Below are 19359 nucleotides of genomic sequence, written 5' to 3'. Positions count from 1 at the left end.
AGGAGCTCAGCTTAGCCTGACAGTTAGCCTGCTCCAGACCAGGCTAGCTGCAAAGTGTAAATCTCCATAGTAACTTAATGTAGATTAATTTAGCCTCCCTTCATGCAACTGAGTCAGGGCTAAATTCAGCCAGGATAACTGGAAAATCCCAGCTTAATCCCTTATCTTGCTTTTGTGCAATACCCCCCTGGTCTGGAGCAGGCTAACTGTCAGGCTAAGCTGAGCTCCTCTAACACTGACCAATAGGAACGCAATGATATTACAGCTGACTCTCTCACATACAATTATTTGACTTTATTAACATAAATAAATAAATTTAAAAAAATGGTGTAAGTTTAAGGCATTTTTTTATTAAAAGGTAAGTATGATGAACCAAAACATTTAAAGAGAAGTCATTTCTTAAAAAGATATTATATATTTTATATAGCCCACTGAATCATTCTCATACTTGATGCTGACAATGGAAGCACTTGGGAGAGAACTGTCAGGAGACTTATTTCTTTGCACAGAACAGTACAAGAGGATTATAAAATCATTGTTTTAAGTGTGAGAATATAGCAAAAGTAACACAGAAATTCAAAATCAATAGACCTGTGACAAAATGAAGATGTTGAAGTGAAGATGAAGCCTGCAGAAGTGACATGTATGGTTGTTGATCTCACTGAAACTACCCACTGTAGTCAAAGCACAATAAAGTCAGCTAGCCTTTTCCAAGGCCCATATTTAATCTATATTCTGGTCTTTATATATATATATATATATATATATATATATATATATATATATATATATATATATATATATATAAGACTATATATAGGCCTATATATTAGTGAATTCTAAATGTTTTGTGCCCAATATTTAATTAGATTGTTTTAAAATATATGAATACATTTCTCTCTGATTTTGTTTGGCAGCTGTAGTACCTTTATGCTTATTAGAAGAGCAGAAATTAAAATCACAAAATTAAAAATTAAAATAAATATGCACCGACTAAATTTTAATTGGTAAGATGAATCTAAACTCAGTAGCCTAATTGGCCCAAAGTATATATGTTTTAACCCATTACAATAGTCGATTTACAGTTACTATCATAAAAATACACTTACTTGTAGATTTAAAATTGTACATAAGGCACATTTAATGTCCAACATCAAATATTTTAGCGAAATGTATATTTTAGAATTATTGCGCTTCTATTGCGTTCCGTCTGTTTAGCGCGCGTGCGCGCAGCAGCGCTCGTTCACTGTGAAGTTTAGCAGCAAAATGGAAATATTTGCATGACTTTCTAACATTTACAGATGGAGAATAAACTTGTGAAAAGTAAGTTATGCACTGAGGATGTCTCAAACGCATAAAATAGCACAAAATGTATGCCGTTTCCTATGGTGGATCGATTTGATCCATGATCGACCTCTAGGGCTGCTTAAAAAGACCGTGCACGCGAATTATCTTGACTAGGTAAACCTGGATCGAATTAGTGAGACTGCGTGAACTTCAATTATCTTTTATGAAACCGTTTTAGCCCAAACTCATTTGTTAGGTTAATTCAAGTCAGGTTTTGGAGTTTAATCCTCGCTTTTCTTAGCATCTTTTATGAAACAGCCCTCTATACACCAGCATCGGACAATAACGTTATCTTGTTCACTGTAGTATTTTTGTATTTTTTAAACAGAATGAATATTTTGGAAGTGAAATCTGAAAGGTGAATATAAATAATTGAATTTTTAATAATGAAAATGTGTGTGAAATATTTTTCATTGAAATATTCACAGCTTAAATATACGACCATGTTGAATTTCAGCCCATAAAAATGCAAGCCTTAAAAATACAATGCATCAAAATGCAAGCATAGTTAATAAAATGCATATTTTTTTTCAATTAGTGCAATTCAACAAGCTTTTTATTTCAAAAACATTTGTCATTAATTTACTTTAAAAATATATGCTATACTACAAAGTTTTATATTTTTTATAGTGTTTTATTTAGCATTGTATCTCAGATTTTGGAAACCAAAACATTTTAACAAGCATATGAACTGCGCCTTCATAGTATAACATATATTTTTAAAATCTTTAACAGTATTCCATGAGAAACTGTTGAGCCATATTCATTAAATTATTTATTTATCAAATTATTAAATTGTGGATTAATGTCCCTAGTGAAAAATAAATATACTAAAATCTATTTTAAATACATTTATTTTATGCTAAGTGTACTACAATTGCATTTACATTTGCATACTTAATGTAAATACACTGTAATTGTACTTTTATTATACTAAATTGGTATACTTAAAGTCTGCTAAACTGGAACAAGTATTTTTGTGTTGAGGTCCAACTAAAGATATACTTAAGTATATTTGACTGTGCTAAAGTGAAACTATTGCAAGTATACTTTAGTACAAGTATATATATATATATATATATATATATATATATATATATATATATACATATATATATATATATAAATTCAAATTATACATAGAAGGGCTGGGCGATATATCGCATGCGATTCTCACGCGCATTTCGTCAGTAAAGCCGGTTCCCTGATTACCGCTAAATCGCCATCACCTGCTTTCAAATGGAGCGGCATTTAATAGACAGAACCGTAGTTCACTGACAAGCCACGCAATATCGCGTTCATTATCGCAGATATCGACTTCGATAATGAACCCGATTTTGCGTGGCTTGTCTGTGATCTACGGCTCTGTCTGTTAAAGGCGCTCCATTTGAAAGCAGGTGATGGCGATTTAGCGGCGTGAGAATCGCATGCGATATATCGCCCAGCCCTAATCATAATATCCTTACTAATAGTGATATTAAACACATTTTATGCTTAATATTTAGAAATAAATGAATAAATGTAAATATGCATTGTGCATTATTGTGCAATAAAGAAGAACTGCAAATAAAGTTTAATTAAAATACTTTTGTCAGTATGTTTCTAAATAGTCAACATCTGAAGTGGATCAAAACCCTTCATCAAAGTTGTCCTAAAATCTTCTTCTAAGGACAACTTTGATGAACTTTTTTGATGCACTTCAAATGCTGACTACTGTATATTAATGGGTTTTTAGTTAGAGTGAAATTAATGTAGGCCTATTTTAAATACATTTTGGTAGGGTTTTTTTCTCTAGCAGACTCTGCCTCCATTGCCATTGCCTGTTTTCTCACCATCACATACTTAACTCGGAAAAGAAAAACATAATTATGAGTTGTGCTGATGTTCATGTGCATGACTTGAAAACACTAACTACTGAAGCTAAACTAGAAAGAGTCTAGAAAGTCATTGTAAGACACAAGTCTCACCATGTATTTCATATCCGAGAATGATCAAATTATTTTTAGATGATGCTATATAATTTTTTAGATGAGACTTTCTTTTTGTGAAAACCATAGAAAACATGAGATATGAACTGAAACATAGTTTGTTTCTGCTAATTTTCTGTAAGGGCAGAATTTTCAAACCCAACTTTTGCCCACAGCTCAGACGTAACCATGAGAAATTTGCAAATAAAAATTATTTATTTGTTACATTTTTACTTCAGTAATTTATTTTTGTTGAATACTGTGTTGCCCTGTTATGAATAAATACAATTCAGTGAACAGTATGTGGGTTCTACTTGTTTAGTATAAAAACAGTATTGGCCTTGATAAAAGTTGACAGGAATTGTGTTTTGAGTTGCAAAAAAAATAATCATAAGTAAGTTTTATAATTATGACCTTTACCTTTTTTAATAATTTGCTCACACTTTGAATATCAGGTATATTGTTTAATTTAATTCAGTGCCACTTCTCACAATTTTGCATGGTTGCAAACAGATATAGCCTACATACATATAGAAAGTATTATTTGTAATTATGACAAATAAAGAAAACAACATATAGTCAGTTTGAAATGGTGAAAGAAATTCACATACCTGATCAGAAGTTTTATTACATTTGTGTATTCCTAATGCACTTCAATGCAATACACTTTTCCCATTAATGCTACTTTAAATGCCCTTATTTGCACTTTGAAATATGGACTGCAGCCCTTCGGGCTGTCAAAATATTATGAATTATTAAATTAATTAATTATATTTATTAAACTGATCCTGAGGAAAAAAAAAAAAAAACGCAGAAAGGTAAAAAGTCAAATAAATCCAGAAACGTTTACTGCGTGAAAAGTAAATCATTTTAATTTATGCGCCACGTATAAATCCGCCAAATCATTTAATTGTATTTTTGTCAGGAGCAGTTGTGGTGCATTGAGAGTTGAAGCGCGCAGAGATCGGCAGAGGAATGTTACAGATGATAATATTTAATCCGTACATACGGAAACACAAGCAGTTCAGCACGATCACTTTTTTCCACCAATGAAACTGTCTTTGTTTTAGAACGTGCACAACAATAAAACTAATGTGCCAGTTTATGCAATTGCTTCATGTTGCGTTAATGACAGATCATGTCAGGTAAAAGGAAAGCAAAACATTCTTGATATTTAATGTTGCGTCTAATGGTTTTATTTATTTCTTCAACAGCTTAAAGTTTATAAAGTATAGCAACAGGCAGTTTCACGCTTATTTTCATGCACTGTGTCTATATTAATAATTTTGTCGGCGATTCAGTCTTTTAGTCCATATAATTTGTTGTCATTAATAATGTCTGCGCGCTTATAGCTGTACTTGTAACAATTACAGAACACAACAGAACACAAAGTAACCCCAGTTTAACGTAGCTGTATGTAGGTGGTGGCGCAACAGGTAAGCCGAACGCTCTTGTGCGACAGCGGCCCGCGTGACTCGGGTTCGATTCCAGCCTGTACTGGTTCCTGCATTCAATATACATATAAATCTGTTCCCATTGTCTCACTGATGTTCACTGGACAAGTAAGTTACTGGTATACTGTGGCTGTCTGTAAAAGGCATATTCTAAACCTGTATCTTTATTTATAAAGATTACTTTATTGTAGCCTATTTGAAGCACACTATAATGATGCCATCAGCACACTACAAGTTCACTTGGAATGCCATTGCAATGTGTTTTAAAATCACTAAAAGTCTGTTTTCAGTATAATATGTATGTTCAACACTCTTACAATGTAATTGAATTGCAGTTCTAATGTCAAAATACATTTGAAGCTTATGCTGAGTGAATTCTGCATTTCAAATCTTAAACACAAGAGTGTTCAAGTATACTTGGAATAGTTCCACTTTAGCACAAACAAGTATATTTAATACAACTTTAGTTGAACTTCAGCACTGCTTTTGGACAACTAAAATGCATTTAGTACAAAATTAGTTGTTCCAATTTAGCAGACTTTAAGTATACCAATTTATAGCATGCCACAAGTACATTTAGTTATACTAAAGTACATATGAATTAATTGTGCTTAAGTATACTATTTTTTTCACTAGGGGTGACTATGTTTTTATAGAGTCCTTACCTTGTTTATTCTCTAGAAACAGAAAATCATGAAAACTTCAGTGTTCAAGGTCCAATGAAATTTGCTGAATTTTCTTTGTGTTGGAAAAATATCACAAGATTCACTGTTGTCGCTGTTCAACAAAGAGAATTACTCAGGTCTGCTGTCCAGTCATCGATGATGACTGAGGAGTGTTTCAGTTGAGAAACTTTAAACATAGTAAAGTTTAGGGCGTCACTGTCAGATTCAGCTCCTCCTCCAGCTATTAAACAAAACTGTGGGATGTCAGTTAAATTTAGATCTATGTAGTTTCTGTGGACATGTATGTTTAATTTTAACAAAATTTTGAACTAATTATTTTATTACAGTTTTTTTCAACTGCTTACACACAAAAAAATTACTTGTCTGAAACCTGACATTTAAACACCTGAACCACACACCAAATCTGCAAAACCATACACTAAGTCTCAGCCTTTGACTTTTTGCAAAACACAATACACACACACAAATCTAACAGGATGTATCTTGATTTCCTTTTTCAAACACAACCATTGTTTCTGTCCAACTACACATGGTTGATGTATTTCTTTTCTTTCATACTCTGTACTGTAAAAAATAAATAGTTTGGTTTTGATCTTGATTTTATGTTTACTATGAATTTTTCAACATCTCTCTGCCAATTACTTTCAATCTTGTGCAGAAATGGAGCTCATGAAAGAAGAGCTTCGTGTTTTGAATAACTGTGTATATGATATCCAAAAATAGAATATTATAAGGTGTTTACAACGTAAGACAAATGTTTGCTTTTGAGATGTGTTTGTGATAAATGGAAAGCAGTGCTTCATTTTGCAAGAGATGTGAGGCATTTTGCATTTTGTGTGCAATTCTTGGATTTGTGTGTAAAGTTTAGAAAAAAAGAGGCAAAGTTTTGAAAATGTGTGTAAGCAGTTGAAAAAAAAAATGTATTCTAGATTACAATATTTAATATCATCTTATTGTAATTATGTTCAGAAACATCTTATGTGTTTCATGATCCCAGCCATGACTGACACCATAACCAAGCTTTTAGACATAATCATTGCACAAGTCAGTCTTTACTCACGTACAAGTCTTTTACAAATCATTCTGGAAAGTTGAATGATGTTCATTACAACCTATTTATAGTCTTGCACTTTATTCTCAGACAAGAACTATGAATTGTGAATTGTGAATTGTGTATTGTGCTTCACGTGCCTCGTTCCATGTCAGAAAATCATTTTTTTTTTTTTTTTTTTTTGGTAATGTTGATAGTATCTTTTTTTGTATCTATTTGTACTGCCTGATGCTCTTTGCACATTTGCACAAATGCACTTTCTGCAGTTTTGTGTAGGACAAAGTGGCTTTTGAGAAACTGCAGGGTTGCAAATGCTGATCTGAACTTGAAACAAACAGGAAACTGTGGTCAGAAACTTCACTTGTACATTTTATGTTGACTTCCGCTACCATTTAACTCATTTTCACTTTTGAAGATGTGTTTATATTTAATTGGATGTTTAAAATGACAAGAAAAATTATAATTGTTGTAGTGTTTATATCTTCTGCACATTGTGTTTTATCTATACTTTTGACTTGTGATTTTGATGATAAATTTCTTTAAGATTCTGTACCATTGTTGCACAACATTGCCTTGAGGCAAGGAAAAAATATTTTCCAGGGTCCAGGGATGGCTCCAGCCCCTAAATCTGCTGCACAGTCTGCTCCAGCACCTGAATCTACAGCTAAGGAGGCCATCCCTGCATGGCCAGCTCCTCCCTGGCCCCCTGAACAGTCAGATACGTCCTGGTCCCTTGAACTGCCAGATCCACCTTGGTTCCCTGAGTTACTGGTACCACCCTGCTCACCTGAGTTGCCAGATCTGAGTTCCCTGGCCCCTTGAACTGCTGGTTGCGTCCTGAAGGCTTCCTGTCTTAGCAATTACTCTAACTAGTCAGCCTCCAGGGAGCCCACTCTCCCACCCTAGTTTGTGGTGTGAGGACAAGCCTTTTGGGGATGGGGGAGAAATGTTAAATGTTTGGTTTACTTTGTTCATGTTCATAGTTTTTTATTTATTTATTTTTTATCAGTTTTCACATCCTTTTTGTCTTTAGTTTTTAGTCAGCTTTCTTGTCTGTTAATTTGTTGAGTTCTCCTCATTTGCCTGTCTGTTTTTATTCTCACTAATTTGATTGATGTCCTCTGTTCAAGTGTGTGTTGTTAATTAGTCGTGTTTGCTCCTCTGTTTCTGTAATGAAGCCGGACTCAGGCAGGGATCCATTTACAAGCTTTATTAGAGTGAGCGTAGTCGTACAGGCAGGGTCAGACAGGAGCAAACAGGAATAGCAAAGAACAGGCAGAATCGTGGTCAAGATACAGGCAGTAGATCAGGGCTGGCAGATATCATTCACAGAACAGCAGACAAGGCAAGGGTCAGGACAGGCAGCAACGGGTCGATAATGGGTAACAGGCAGGAATGGTAACAACAGACAGGTAGACAGGATATAAACGCTCAGAATTGCACACAAGGTAAACAAGACTTCGCAAAGTGGAGGTGAGTGTGTGAGTCTTTTATAGTCCGGGTAATGTGCTAAGCTGTATGTGGCAACAGGTGATTGGTGTGGAGTGTGTGCATGTGACTGGCAGAGAGGATTATGGGAAATGGAGTCCAGGAACTGACGGTGAACATGACAGTTTCCTTTGTATGTAAGCCCTTAGTTTCTGTCTGTTCCTTGTCTTGCATTGATGTTATTCTACGGTATGTTTGATTGTTAATTTATTCTGTTCAAGTTCTTCTCTGTATTAAATGTTCTATGCAAAGATTTCCTTTGTCGTGTGATCCTTATTAACCACAGGCCTGTCTGCCTCGCTGCTGGTGTTTGCGTCTCAGTATAGCTTTGTTTTCTCTTACTTTTATTGAATCTCTTACTTTTATTCATTGTTGCTTGTATTACTATTATTGCCTACCACATTAATCTGACGTTGTTAGCTTGTAATCTTTGAATCTAAATCGCTGTTACAACGCGTTTGCATCTCGCTTGTTAACTTGTTATCAGTCTCGCGCACTCCTTTTTCAACGCGTTCATCAAACAGCTGGTGTTTGCGTCTCCGTATAGCTTTGTTTTCTCTTACTTTTATTAATTTTTGCTTATATTATTATTACCAACCACATTAATCTGACGTCGCTAGCTTGTAATCTTTGAATCTAAATCGCTGTAACGCGTTTGGATCTCGCTGGTTAACTTGTTACCAGTCTCGCGTGCTCCTTTTTTAACGCATTCATCAAACAGCTGTGGTAACCCGGATCGGATCAGTCTACAAACACGGTGAGTCATGTCATCCTCTCCCTCTGTAATCTTGTGCTCAGTCTGTCACATGTTCAGTGTAGCTCTCTCTGTCAGCGACGAGGGATTTACATGTCATAAATGTAGGGAAATAGTCAGGCTGACAGAGAGAATCTCAGAATTAGAGACACGCATCCAAACTTTAATCGAGGATAGTAAGAATGTAGGGCCCTCAGATACTGTTTTGGATGCAGTGAACTCTGTACATTGTTCGGTTCCGGCTGTAGAGCCCGCGCAGCAGGGCACTTGGGTAACGGTGAGGCGGCCTAGCCGTGGAAAACACCACTCTTCCGTTCCAGTAAGAACATCAAATAGGTTCTCCCCACTCAGTGACGCACCCACTGAGAATTCTGTTGAAAGTGCCCTAGTCATTGGCGATTCTATTACACGGAACGTGAAAATAGTGACACCAGCCACCATAGTCACATGTTTGCCGGGAGCCAGAGCACCTGACATCAAAGCAAATTTAAAAGTGCTGGCTAATGCTAATCGTAAATACTCTAAAATTATTATTCACGTCGGCACAAATGATGTTCGACTTCGCCAGTCGGAGATCACTAAAATTAACATTAACCCTCTGAAGTCTGAGGCTGATTTGGGGCCTGGAGAAGTTTTGACATGCCCTGACATTTGTGCTTTTTTCAGTTGTTCATAAACATATTAATGACAAAAGTGTCATTACACTGTATTCAGCACAAACTAGGCTACCATAATATGTGAGGAACATGTATGTATGTTTTTGAAGGAATAACGTTTATGCGTGGTTATTGAAAAAACAAAAAACTTAAGTCACTGAAATAAAGACAAAAAAAGTATATTAAATCTGTGTTTACAATACTTTAGGGTATTGGAGGTTGTAGAGTAGAGTTTTTGCTTCAAAATTATGTAGAAAATTATGCTGACTACTCTTTCATTTATAACAATATATTGATTTAGTTTTTGTAAGACACTTTTTGCCAAGAAACACGGTATGCGTAGAGGTGTGAATCACCATGAATAATGGGTCATTCTCACCTGAGAAGACAAAAGAATTGCATAGTAAAGAGCTGAAATGACTTGCATATTAATGAGGCATTTCAGTCAGGTAGGCTGTGAAAAAAAACATTCTGTGATGTCTCAAGCTCATCATGGTATATGAAACATACAGAAAAATATTATTACAACATAAAATAATGGTTTTATATTATACTTTAAAATCTAATGTATTTCTGTTATGCAAAGAGTCTGAATATAGGCTTTTAGTTTAAAAGCATGCACATTTGGAGAAATATTGGATTCTCATATGTTTATGTCAATTTTCTATACAGAAGTGTTATTTTTTTAATATTCATTGTCATCACTATGAGCGCTGGTGTTTTCAATTCATACTGCAGCCGGAGGGCGCTCTCTGTGCATTTTTAGTCCACAAATTCATCTAAAGAAGAAGAGGCTATTCCATAAAGGGTTTTTTTTCTAATTCATACTGCAGCCAGAGTGCGCTAAAGAAACAAAAACTCATTTAAAGTTCATCTATAGAAGAAAAAAAAAACAGGAACTAAGTGCATGTCTTCCAGAGGTCGCTAACCATGGCTTTTACATCCAGATAAACACTTTTTAAGACAATAAATACACGATTGAGACGATGTATGCATGTGTTGCCTCTGAATTTGCCTCTGAATAGCGCTGGCTGCGTGGGCGTGGCCGCATTAGTGGGTAATGAGCTGAATCAAGGGTGTCTGACATGGCTCTCTTTTCATACAGATTACATAAACACAGAAGGTTTGTTTTCGATTTGTCTTACATGATTTAAAACCTGACATCTTAACGTTTTTTAGACATAAGTGTAATTTTGTTGTGATTAGTATTCACTAAGTTAAAGTTCATTTTCTGAGAACTATCAGATTGGACTTTGTTCAGAGGGAGACGAGAGATCACGCATCCTTTTAGTTTTCTTTATTTTACAAAAAGCACAACATTTTGTTTTTACTCTGAGTGTACACAAATAAAAGAAGATATTCCACAGATTAAAATGGTGTATAACTCTTAATTGTATGTGCAACATTGATGGAGTATTTTGAGTCTCTTTCACACTGGTAAGAAAAAAAAGCGGTGGTATCGCCCGCGATACCTCAGACCTCAGAGTGTTAAAAAGGTGTGTGAACTCGCAAGTACAATGTCAGGAGAAGTAATTTGTTCTGGCCCTCTTCCTGTTCGTCGGAGTGATGAGATGGTTAGCAGATTATCATCACTCAATGGCTGGCTGTCTAAGTGGTGTCCACAGAATAATATAGGTTTCATAGACAATTGGAAAAGCTTTTGGGGCAGACCTGACCTGTTGAAAAGAAATGGTATTCATCCGTCCCGGGATGGTGCTGCTCTTCTCTCTAGTAATATGGCACATAGTCTTAGAACTAAAACATGACAAACTGGGGCCCAGGACAGGAAGCAGACAGACTGGCTAAACCGACCGTCTGCTAGCTGCCTCACGTTACAGAAGTCAGATAATTCCCAACACATAGAAACTCTCGCACCTAGATATTATCACATAGAGACTGTGTCAGTACCCTGAATTAATAAAAACAAAAAACTTCTAAACCCATTTAATAGTAAAAATTTAATTGATGTTCAACAAATAAAAAATAGAGATAATAATGATAAACAAATTGTAAAGCTTGGGTTGTTAAATATTAGATCACTTTCTTCAAAAGCACTTATTGTAAACGATATTATCACAGACAATAATCTAGATGTGCTGTGTTTGACAGAAACCTGGCTAAAACCGGATGATTACATTACTTTAAATGAGTCTAGTCCTCAAGGTTATGATTATCGACACAATCCTCGTCAGAAAGGCAAAGGGGGAGGTGTTGCTGTAATTTATAGTAATATTTACAGTATCAGCCAGAAGTCTTTCAAATATAATTCCTTCGAAGTGATGGTGCTTTACGTAACATTATGTAAGTTGACATTTGTGTTGGCTACTGTATACAGGCCACCAGGGCACAATACAGAGTTTATCAAAGAGATTGCCGAATTTCTATCAGAATTAGTACTAGCTGCAGATAAATTCCTTGTTGTTGGTGATTTTAATATCCACATAGATAATAAAAAAGATTCATTAGGATTGGCATTTACAGACATTCTAAACTCTATTGGTGAAAGCGGCTAAACTGCCTCCCTGCCATAAATATGGTAGAACCATCACTTCTACCACTAAAGATAGCTTTATAAATAATCTTCCTGATCAGTTTCATCGCCTTAGCATACCAGACAGCTTAGAAGACCTCGATGTTGCAACAGAAACTATTGCCTCTGTCTTTTCCAGCACATTAGACTCAGTTGCTCCTTTGCGTTTAAAAAAGATTAAAGAAATTAATCCAACACCATGGTACAATGGCCAGCTGATAATACCAGCTGATAATACCTAGAATAACAAAATCAACCGCAGGTGGTAGATCCTTCTCCTATTTGGCACCTAAACTCTGGAACAATCTTCCTAGCATTGTTCGAGATGCAGACACACTCTGTCAGTTTAAATCTAGACTAAAAGCGCATCTCTTTAACCTGGCATACACATAACACATTATCAATTTATATTTTCAAATCCGTTAAAGGATTATTAGGCTGCATAATTTAGGTCAGCTGGAACCAGGAACACTTCCTATAACACCAGATGTACTCGTTACTGTCACGGGTGCACACAAGAACAAGATGGTAGATCCAAGCGCAGCATTAGTGTTTATTGGGCAATCCAAAATCGTAGTCCAGAGAACAGGCAAGGGTCAAAATCCAAATAACAGTCCACAAGAAACAACAAGCCAGGAGTACAAAAGTGCACGTAACAAATACAACAAACCACAAACAAAGGCAGAAACAACAGAGACTAAATAGACAGAACTAATGAGCAAACACAAAACAGCTGAGTGCAATGAATTTAGGATAATGAGTCCAGGGAAGTGAGTTATGGGTAATGTAGTCCAAGGGGTGAAAACAAGAGTCCAGGATGGAGTGCCCTCTAGTGGCTGACTAGGGCACTCTCACTAGTGATCATGACATTACCCCTCCTCAAAGGAGCGGCTACCAGACGCTCCACCAGACAACAAAAACGAAAAACACAAAAAACTCAGGAGGGAGGTAGACAGGAGGAGGATCGGGGGAGGGATGGTGGGCCAGGACCAGAGCCCCCAACCGAAGGCCAGGGGGGAGCCGGTGGAACAGACCACGGGGGCTCTAAGAGGGTCGGGGTCCTGGCTAAATGCCAGGGCAGCACTGGAGGAACTGACCAGGTGGGTTCCCTGGGGTCTGGAGTCCTGGCTGGTTGCCAGGGCGGCGCTGGAGGAACAGCGGTTCCAACGGCCGGGGCAGTGGCAGCAGGGCAGGAAGCCTGGACGACGGTGGCAGGACAGACGGCTTGGTTGACGGCGGCACGACAGAAGGCTTGGTTGACGGTGGCAGGGCAGACGACCTGGGCGGCGGCGGCGGCAGGGCCAGGCGCTTCGTTGGCGACGGCAGGGCCAGGCGCTTCGTTGGCAACGGCAGGGCCAGGCGCTTCGTTGGCGCCGGCAGGGCAAGGCGCTTCGTGAACCCACGAACAACCCCTAGAGTGGTCTCCAGGCCTTGTAGGACGGAGGAAGCCCTCTTCCTCCTCCTCCGCTTACGAGGGTGAGGCAGTGGCTCACCCAAAATGGACTCGCTGGCTGGAGCGGACTCGCTGGCTGGAGCGGACTCGCTGGCTGGAGCGGACTCTGTAGTGGACTCGCTGGCTGGAGCGGGCTCTGTAGTGGACTCGCTGGCTGGAGCAAGCTCTGTAGTGGACTCGCTGGCTGGAGCGGGCTCACTGGCTGGAGCGGGCTCTGTAGTGGACTCACTGGCTGGAGCGGACTCTGTAGTGGACTCACTGGCCTGACCGGGCTCTGTAGTGGACTCACTGGCTGGAGCGGGCTCTGTAGTGGACTCACTGGCTGGAGCGGACTCTGTAGTGGACTCACTGGCTGGAGCGGGCTCTGGAGCGGACTCGCTGGCTGGAGCGGACTCGGGCTGGGCATGTGTTGCACAATGGCTTCTGTGGGAGAGATACCAGACAAAGTCCCAAAGATCCAGGGTCTGGAGCCCCTCCAACTCACACTGAGGAAGAGGGTCATCAAGGCATCCATTGAATATCCCTTTTTGCGCCTCATCATTATAGCGCAGCCCTCTTGCCATTGTCCAGAAAAACTGGGCAAAACATCCTACCTCTCTCCCCTCCTGACGCAGCGCCACCACTGCCCGAACTAGAGCCATCCGCTCTCCAATGGAGACTGGGGAACTAATCCGAACACTCATGCTGCTGGATCCTTTGTGTGGTGGTTTGTTCTGTCACGGGTGCACACAAGAACAAGATGGTAGATCCAAGCGCAGCATTAGTGTTTATTGGGCAATCCAAAATCGTAGTCCAGAGAACAGGCAAGGGTCAAAATCCAAATAACAGTCCACAAGAAACAACAAGCCAGGAGTACAAAAGTGCGCGTAACAAATACAACAAACCACAAACAAAGGCAGAAACAACAGAGACTAAATAGACAGAACTAATGAGCAAACACAAAACAGCTGAGTGCAATGAATTTAGGATAATGAGTCCAGGGAAGTGAGTTATGGGTAATGTAGTCCAAGAGGTGAAAACAAGAGTCCAGGATGGAGTGCCCTCTAGTGGCTGACTAGGGCACTCTCACTAGTGATCATGACAGTTACATCAGAAGAAGAATGGCATCTACGCTAATATTAGTCTTTCTGTTTTTCCCGAGGTTTACCGTAGTCAACCGGATCCGGGCCGTATCCAGCTGAGACCAAGGACCGGTGCCATGACACGACCACAACGCAGCCCTGAAGTATCAGCAGACATCGAGTCAACTAGATCATCCTTTGTGAAGACATCAACACGACAGCCAGTGCCACAGTTCCTCAACAGACCGTCCATACCGGCGTGATGAATACGATCCTCAACTGGACACGACCACAACGCAGCCCTGAAGTATCAGCAGAGATCGAGTCAACTGGATCATCCATTGTGAAGGCCTCATCGACAGGACAGCCAGTGCCACAGTTCCTCAACAGACCGTCCATACTGGCACGATGAATACGATCCTCAACTGGATGGAACTTAAATAAATACTTTGATTGTTGTGATCCTATCAGACTTATGATAGCAACCTGAATTGTAACAAAGCACTGTTTGCCAGAGGAGAACTGGCCCCCCGACTAAGTCTGGTTTCTCCCAAGGTTTTTTTCTCCATATTAACAACTATTTGCCACTTGTTTGCAACCTGATGTCACCTGATGGAGTTTGGGTTCCTTGCCGCTGTCACCTTTGGCTTGCTTAGTTGGGGACACTTGACTTGACATTTGATATTCAATAGTATCCCTGACATTTATTCAACAGTGCTTCTGATCTGCCTGCATTGACACTATTCTTTAAGAGCTGCTGTGCAGCCAAATTATGTACCAGTTATAAATGTAAAGCTGCTTTGACACAATCTGCATTGTAAAAAGCGCTATATAAATAAAGGTGACTTGACTTGACTTGACAAGGGGTTTCTGAAAGACAGGGGAACTCTTCCTCACATAGCATGAATTCTGCAGAGTTAGTATCTTGGTACACATAATCATGCATGTTCTCCATCAGAAGTTCTTTTCGGGCTTGGCTTGTTTCATTGGCAGTTTTGTTAGCATTAGCAGCAGCTTGAGTTCCATTCCTACTTTTTCTTTTCTCAGACTTTCTCATTTTGATAGCTACTACAAATTTAACATTGGTTACATGTGACCTGGTACAAATTATGACAACAAAAACCTTTTTAACTGCATTTTAAGACAAAAAAAAAAAAAAACAGCTGAGATTGCAGAGCTCATCAACATGCGTCTAATCAGAGCGCCATCTTGGATCACCCCCGACAGCGCAGTTTCTCAAGAGGAGCTGCACGAGCGCTCATGACGACACAGCTGTTTCACGATTGGCCAGATTCACTGCATAACATCGATCACGCGTGTTTTGTGTTTATTGTCACGCCTTCAGCTCCACTAATGCTCAAAAATCTGTTTTTATAACAGTTAAAGCTCTTTTCATGTAGTCGCGATGTTGTATTGTGTCATGTTTATCAAAATAAAAAACGTAGACCCCACTACATTGTTATTTAAATAACATATGCTTATGTTGAACTTTATTCTTGTAAAAACATACGCTGTAAGCAGTACATAAAGTGACATTCCATCTCATGCCCTTCCAGCTCAGGCAGCAATCTATATCCCTCAAGCCCAGCCTCCCGAACTAGAGATGGTAGCTGCTTCTGCCTATGGTGTCCCAAAACCCGTCATACCAACCTTTGAATCTGGGCGTGAAAGTGACTTTGCTCTGCTCAAAATGGCATTGGACAATTTAATGAATAGCCAACAGCACTTAAGTGAACAGTACAAGTATCAAGTTCTCCTAGGTCACTTAAAGCTTCCCAGTGCTCTTCAGCTTGCCAAGGCGTATATGCACGATCCCCGGCCGTACACAGCTGCACTACAAGCACTGCAAGATAAATATGGTCAACCACGCCAACTAGTCCAATGTGAGTTAGGTGCCATACTGAATGCTCCTGCTGTTAAGTTCGGAGATGCTGAAGCCTTTGATGACTTTGCCCTATCCATCCATTCATTGATAGGGATGCTCAGAACACTAGAGGGTCCAAATGGCTATGAGTTAAGGTGTGGATCTCATGTTGATCGCCTACTGAGCAAAATGCCACCATCATACCGTGACAGTTTTGTTGAGTACTGCTTTAGCCATGGTATTCTCCAAACTGGCACAGACCGTACTTACACCCTGCCTGATTTCTCTGCCTGGCTACAGTTGAAATCTCAGGCTAAGCGTATTTCAAACAGGGCAGCAGCACTCTATCAAAGTGAGGTAACCAGGACTACCAAGAAAGATTCACGCCCACCTTCTCGCCCTAAGGACAGATCCACTTCAATCCTTTACTCCACTAACAGTACTCACCTGTTCAAGGACAAGCAGGAGTGAAGACACCCAAGTTTCAACTATATTGTTCTTATTGCAATAATAAGGACCATTTCCTGAACTGAATTTAAGTTACTAACCACAGAGCAAATAATGAAGTGGATAACGGAAGGAAAGCGGTGTTGGAAATGTGGGAGAGCACATGCTATCTGCAGTCTGAAGCGAGGATGCAAAACTTGCAAAGAGCTTCACCTTACCGCTCTCCATGAAGTGGCCTTGCAGACACATAAGAGTGTTCTTCTGGTCAATGTTCCCCCTTCCCAGGTGTACTTAGATCGTCCCAACCGATCTCCAAAGGTGATGCTAAAGGTAGTTAAGGTCCTGCTTCATCACAGAGATAAAGCCATGGAGACATATGCCGTGTTAGACGATGGCTCTGAACGAAGCACCGTACTGCCACAGGTTGTGGAACAGTTAAACCTTACCACAGTGCCTGAAACACTCACCTTACGTACAATACGTCAGGATGTACTTCACTTGAATGGAGCATCTGTTTCCCTCTCTGTGTCAAGGCCCTGTTGGGTACAATCAAACTGCTCCTTGTGACCAAGAATGTCTGAACATTTCTATAGATACTCAGAATGCTGAGCTACTCAAGAACGTTGAGCGTCTTTGGCAGATTGACACTCTACCTTACATTAACGAAACAACAGCCACTCGTTCCAAAGAGGACCAGCACGCTCTCGCACTACTCCAATCCCGCATTATGAGGGTAGAGGTAGATGGCACTCTACGATATGCCACTCCTTTGCTCAGATGACCAAATGCTGTCACCCTTAAAGCCCCAAAGGAAGCAGTACTGGCATCCCTTCGCAGCACTGAACGGAGACTCGCCAAAGACCCAAACCTCTCTGAAGCATACTGTACTGAGATGTTCTTTCCAGTATCGGGTCAGTCATTAAATGAACACCTTATTTCTGGTCCCATACTTGGTCCATCTTTGCTTGGAGTTTTGCTTCGATTCAGACAGCATACCGTGGCTGTAAGCGGAGATGTGAAAGGTATGTTTCACCAAGTCCGGCTACTGCCAGATGACAAGGCGATCTTGCGCTTCCTCTGGGGAAACATGCAAAGGACTGAGCCGCCAAAGATCTATGAGTGGCAAGTGTTACCGTTCGGCACGACGTGCAGTCCTTGTTGTGCTATATATGCACTGCAACAAGTAGCCCATGACAACAGCAAAATCGATCCCATTCTAGTCGAATCAGTGACACAGTCATTCTACGTAGACAATTGTCTTCAAAGTACACAATCTATTGAAAAGGCCAGAGCTCTTGTAGATGGTCTACGCCAATTGCTGCTTAATGGAGGGTTCGATCTTCGACAACAAACCAGAAGTCATTGAGCACCTTCCATCAGAAGCAAGGTCACAGAGCAGTGAGCTATGGTTATCCCAAAAGAGTCCAGATCTTTTAGAGGGCACACTTGGATTGCGATGGAACTGTCTCAATGATTCCTTAGGATACAAACCTCGCCAAGTGGAATGTTTCAAACCAACCTTGAGAAATATCTACAAGGTACTGGCATCGCAGTATGACCCTCTCGGTTTCCTGATTCCATTCACCACCAAAGCCAAGATACTCATTCAGGATCTGTGGAAAATTCATATGGGATGGGATGACCTCATTGAGTCTGACAGCTTACGAAATAGATGGCAAACCTGGGTACAGGAACTGCCTGATTTGGAGCATCTAGAGGTTCCCAGATGCTACACTCCATCTCAGGTACTTGATGAGGCATGTACCAGAGACCTGCATGTTTTCTGTGATGCCTCAGAGAGAGCCTATGGCTCAGTATCATATATGCGCACAGAAGACAAAGATGGCCATGTACACATTTCATTTGTGCTGGCTCGTTCACGTGTAGCACCCAGGAAACAAATGACGATGCCACGACTTGAACTGAGTGCAGCACTTACTGGTGCACAAATAGCTAAAGTCCTCCAAACAGAACTCACTGTCACCATCAGGCAAGTCGTTCTCTGGTCAGATTCCACCACTGTCCTTCGCTGGCTGTTGTCTGACTCCTGCAGGTATAAAGTCTTTGTAGGAACTCGAGTCGCTGAAATTCAGTCCCTCACTTACATTAATTCCTGGAGGTATGTGGATTCAGGGAATAACCCAGCAGACGACATAATGCGTGGAAAGTCTGTAAAGGAGTTGATTCAATCATACCGTTGGGCTGATGGACCAGACTTCTTGTATCAATCTGAAGCCTCCTGGCCAACCATGCCGGCTGCTGACCCTGAACCAGATGCTGAATTAAAGAAGTCAGCACTCTGCCTCCACCTGTGTACCAGTCCTGATTTACAACTCCCAGATGCAAATCAGTATGACACCTGGAAGGACTTGGTAAAGGCCACAGTGGCGTGCTTACACGGGGCGGTTAAATTTCCCGCACAAATGGATGAAGCTGAGCATTATGTTACAGCAGAGAAGCTCCTCCTCCAACGAGCCCAAAGAGATTCCTTTCCAGAAGATGTTAACACTAGAACTGCCATGACGGTCAAAATGACCGTTTTGAAATGTATATGTACAATAACTTTGCTGAATAAAAAAATACAATCTTGCTGGTTTGTGA

At 39.9% G+C, this 19359-nt stretch overlaps 2 protein-coding genes across 5 annotated transcripts in view; one reads left to right on the top strand and one right to left on the bottom strand.

The window, feature by feature from the left end:
* Window positions 1-5582, bottom strand: part of LOC137017189 (uncharacterized) — a 64787-nt gene extending 59205 nt beyond the window's left edge. For 3 of the 4 annotated variants that reach the window (XM_067381181.1, XM_067381180.1, XM_067381179.1), the window contains exon 1: window positions 5434-5582. The gene's annotated coding sequence lies outside the window, so the exon portion shown is untranslated. Of the gene's footprint in view, window positions 1-3925; window positions 4256-5433 lie in introns of those variants that run through there. The other variant, XM_067381183.1, reaches the window with a different exon arrangement.
* A 1532-nt stretch (window positions 5583-7114) lies between these two features.
* On the top strand, window positions 7115-11169 carry LOC137003767 (uncharacterized). The gene is made up of 4 exons (XM_067364053.1): window positions 7115-7276; window positions 8036-8105; window positions 8792-9350; window positions 10890-11169. Exons 1-4 carry the CDS (start codon window positions 7115-7117, stop codon window positions 11167-11169), a joined length of 1071 nt encoding a protein of 356 aa, XP_067220154.1.
* Window positions 11170-19359: the final 8190 nt, after the last annotated feature.

The sequence above is a fragment of the Chanodichthys erythropterus genome, chromosome 3, assembly GCF_024489055.1.
Source record: "Chanodichthys erythropterus isolate Z2021 chromosome 3, ASM2448905v1, whole genome shotgun sequence".
NCBI classification, from domain to species: domain Eukaryota; kingdom Metazoa; phylum Chordata; class Actinopteri; order Cypriniformes; family Xenocyprididae; genus Chanodichthys; species Chanodichthys erythropterus.
The sequence above is the reverse complement of the archived record's forward strand: the minus strand, read 5'-3'. Positions and strand labels throughout refer to the sequence as shown.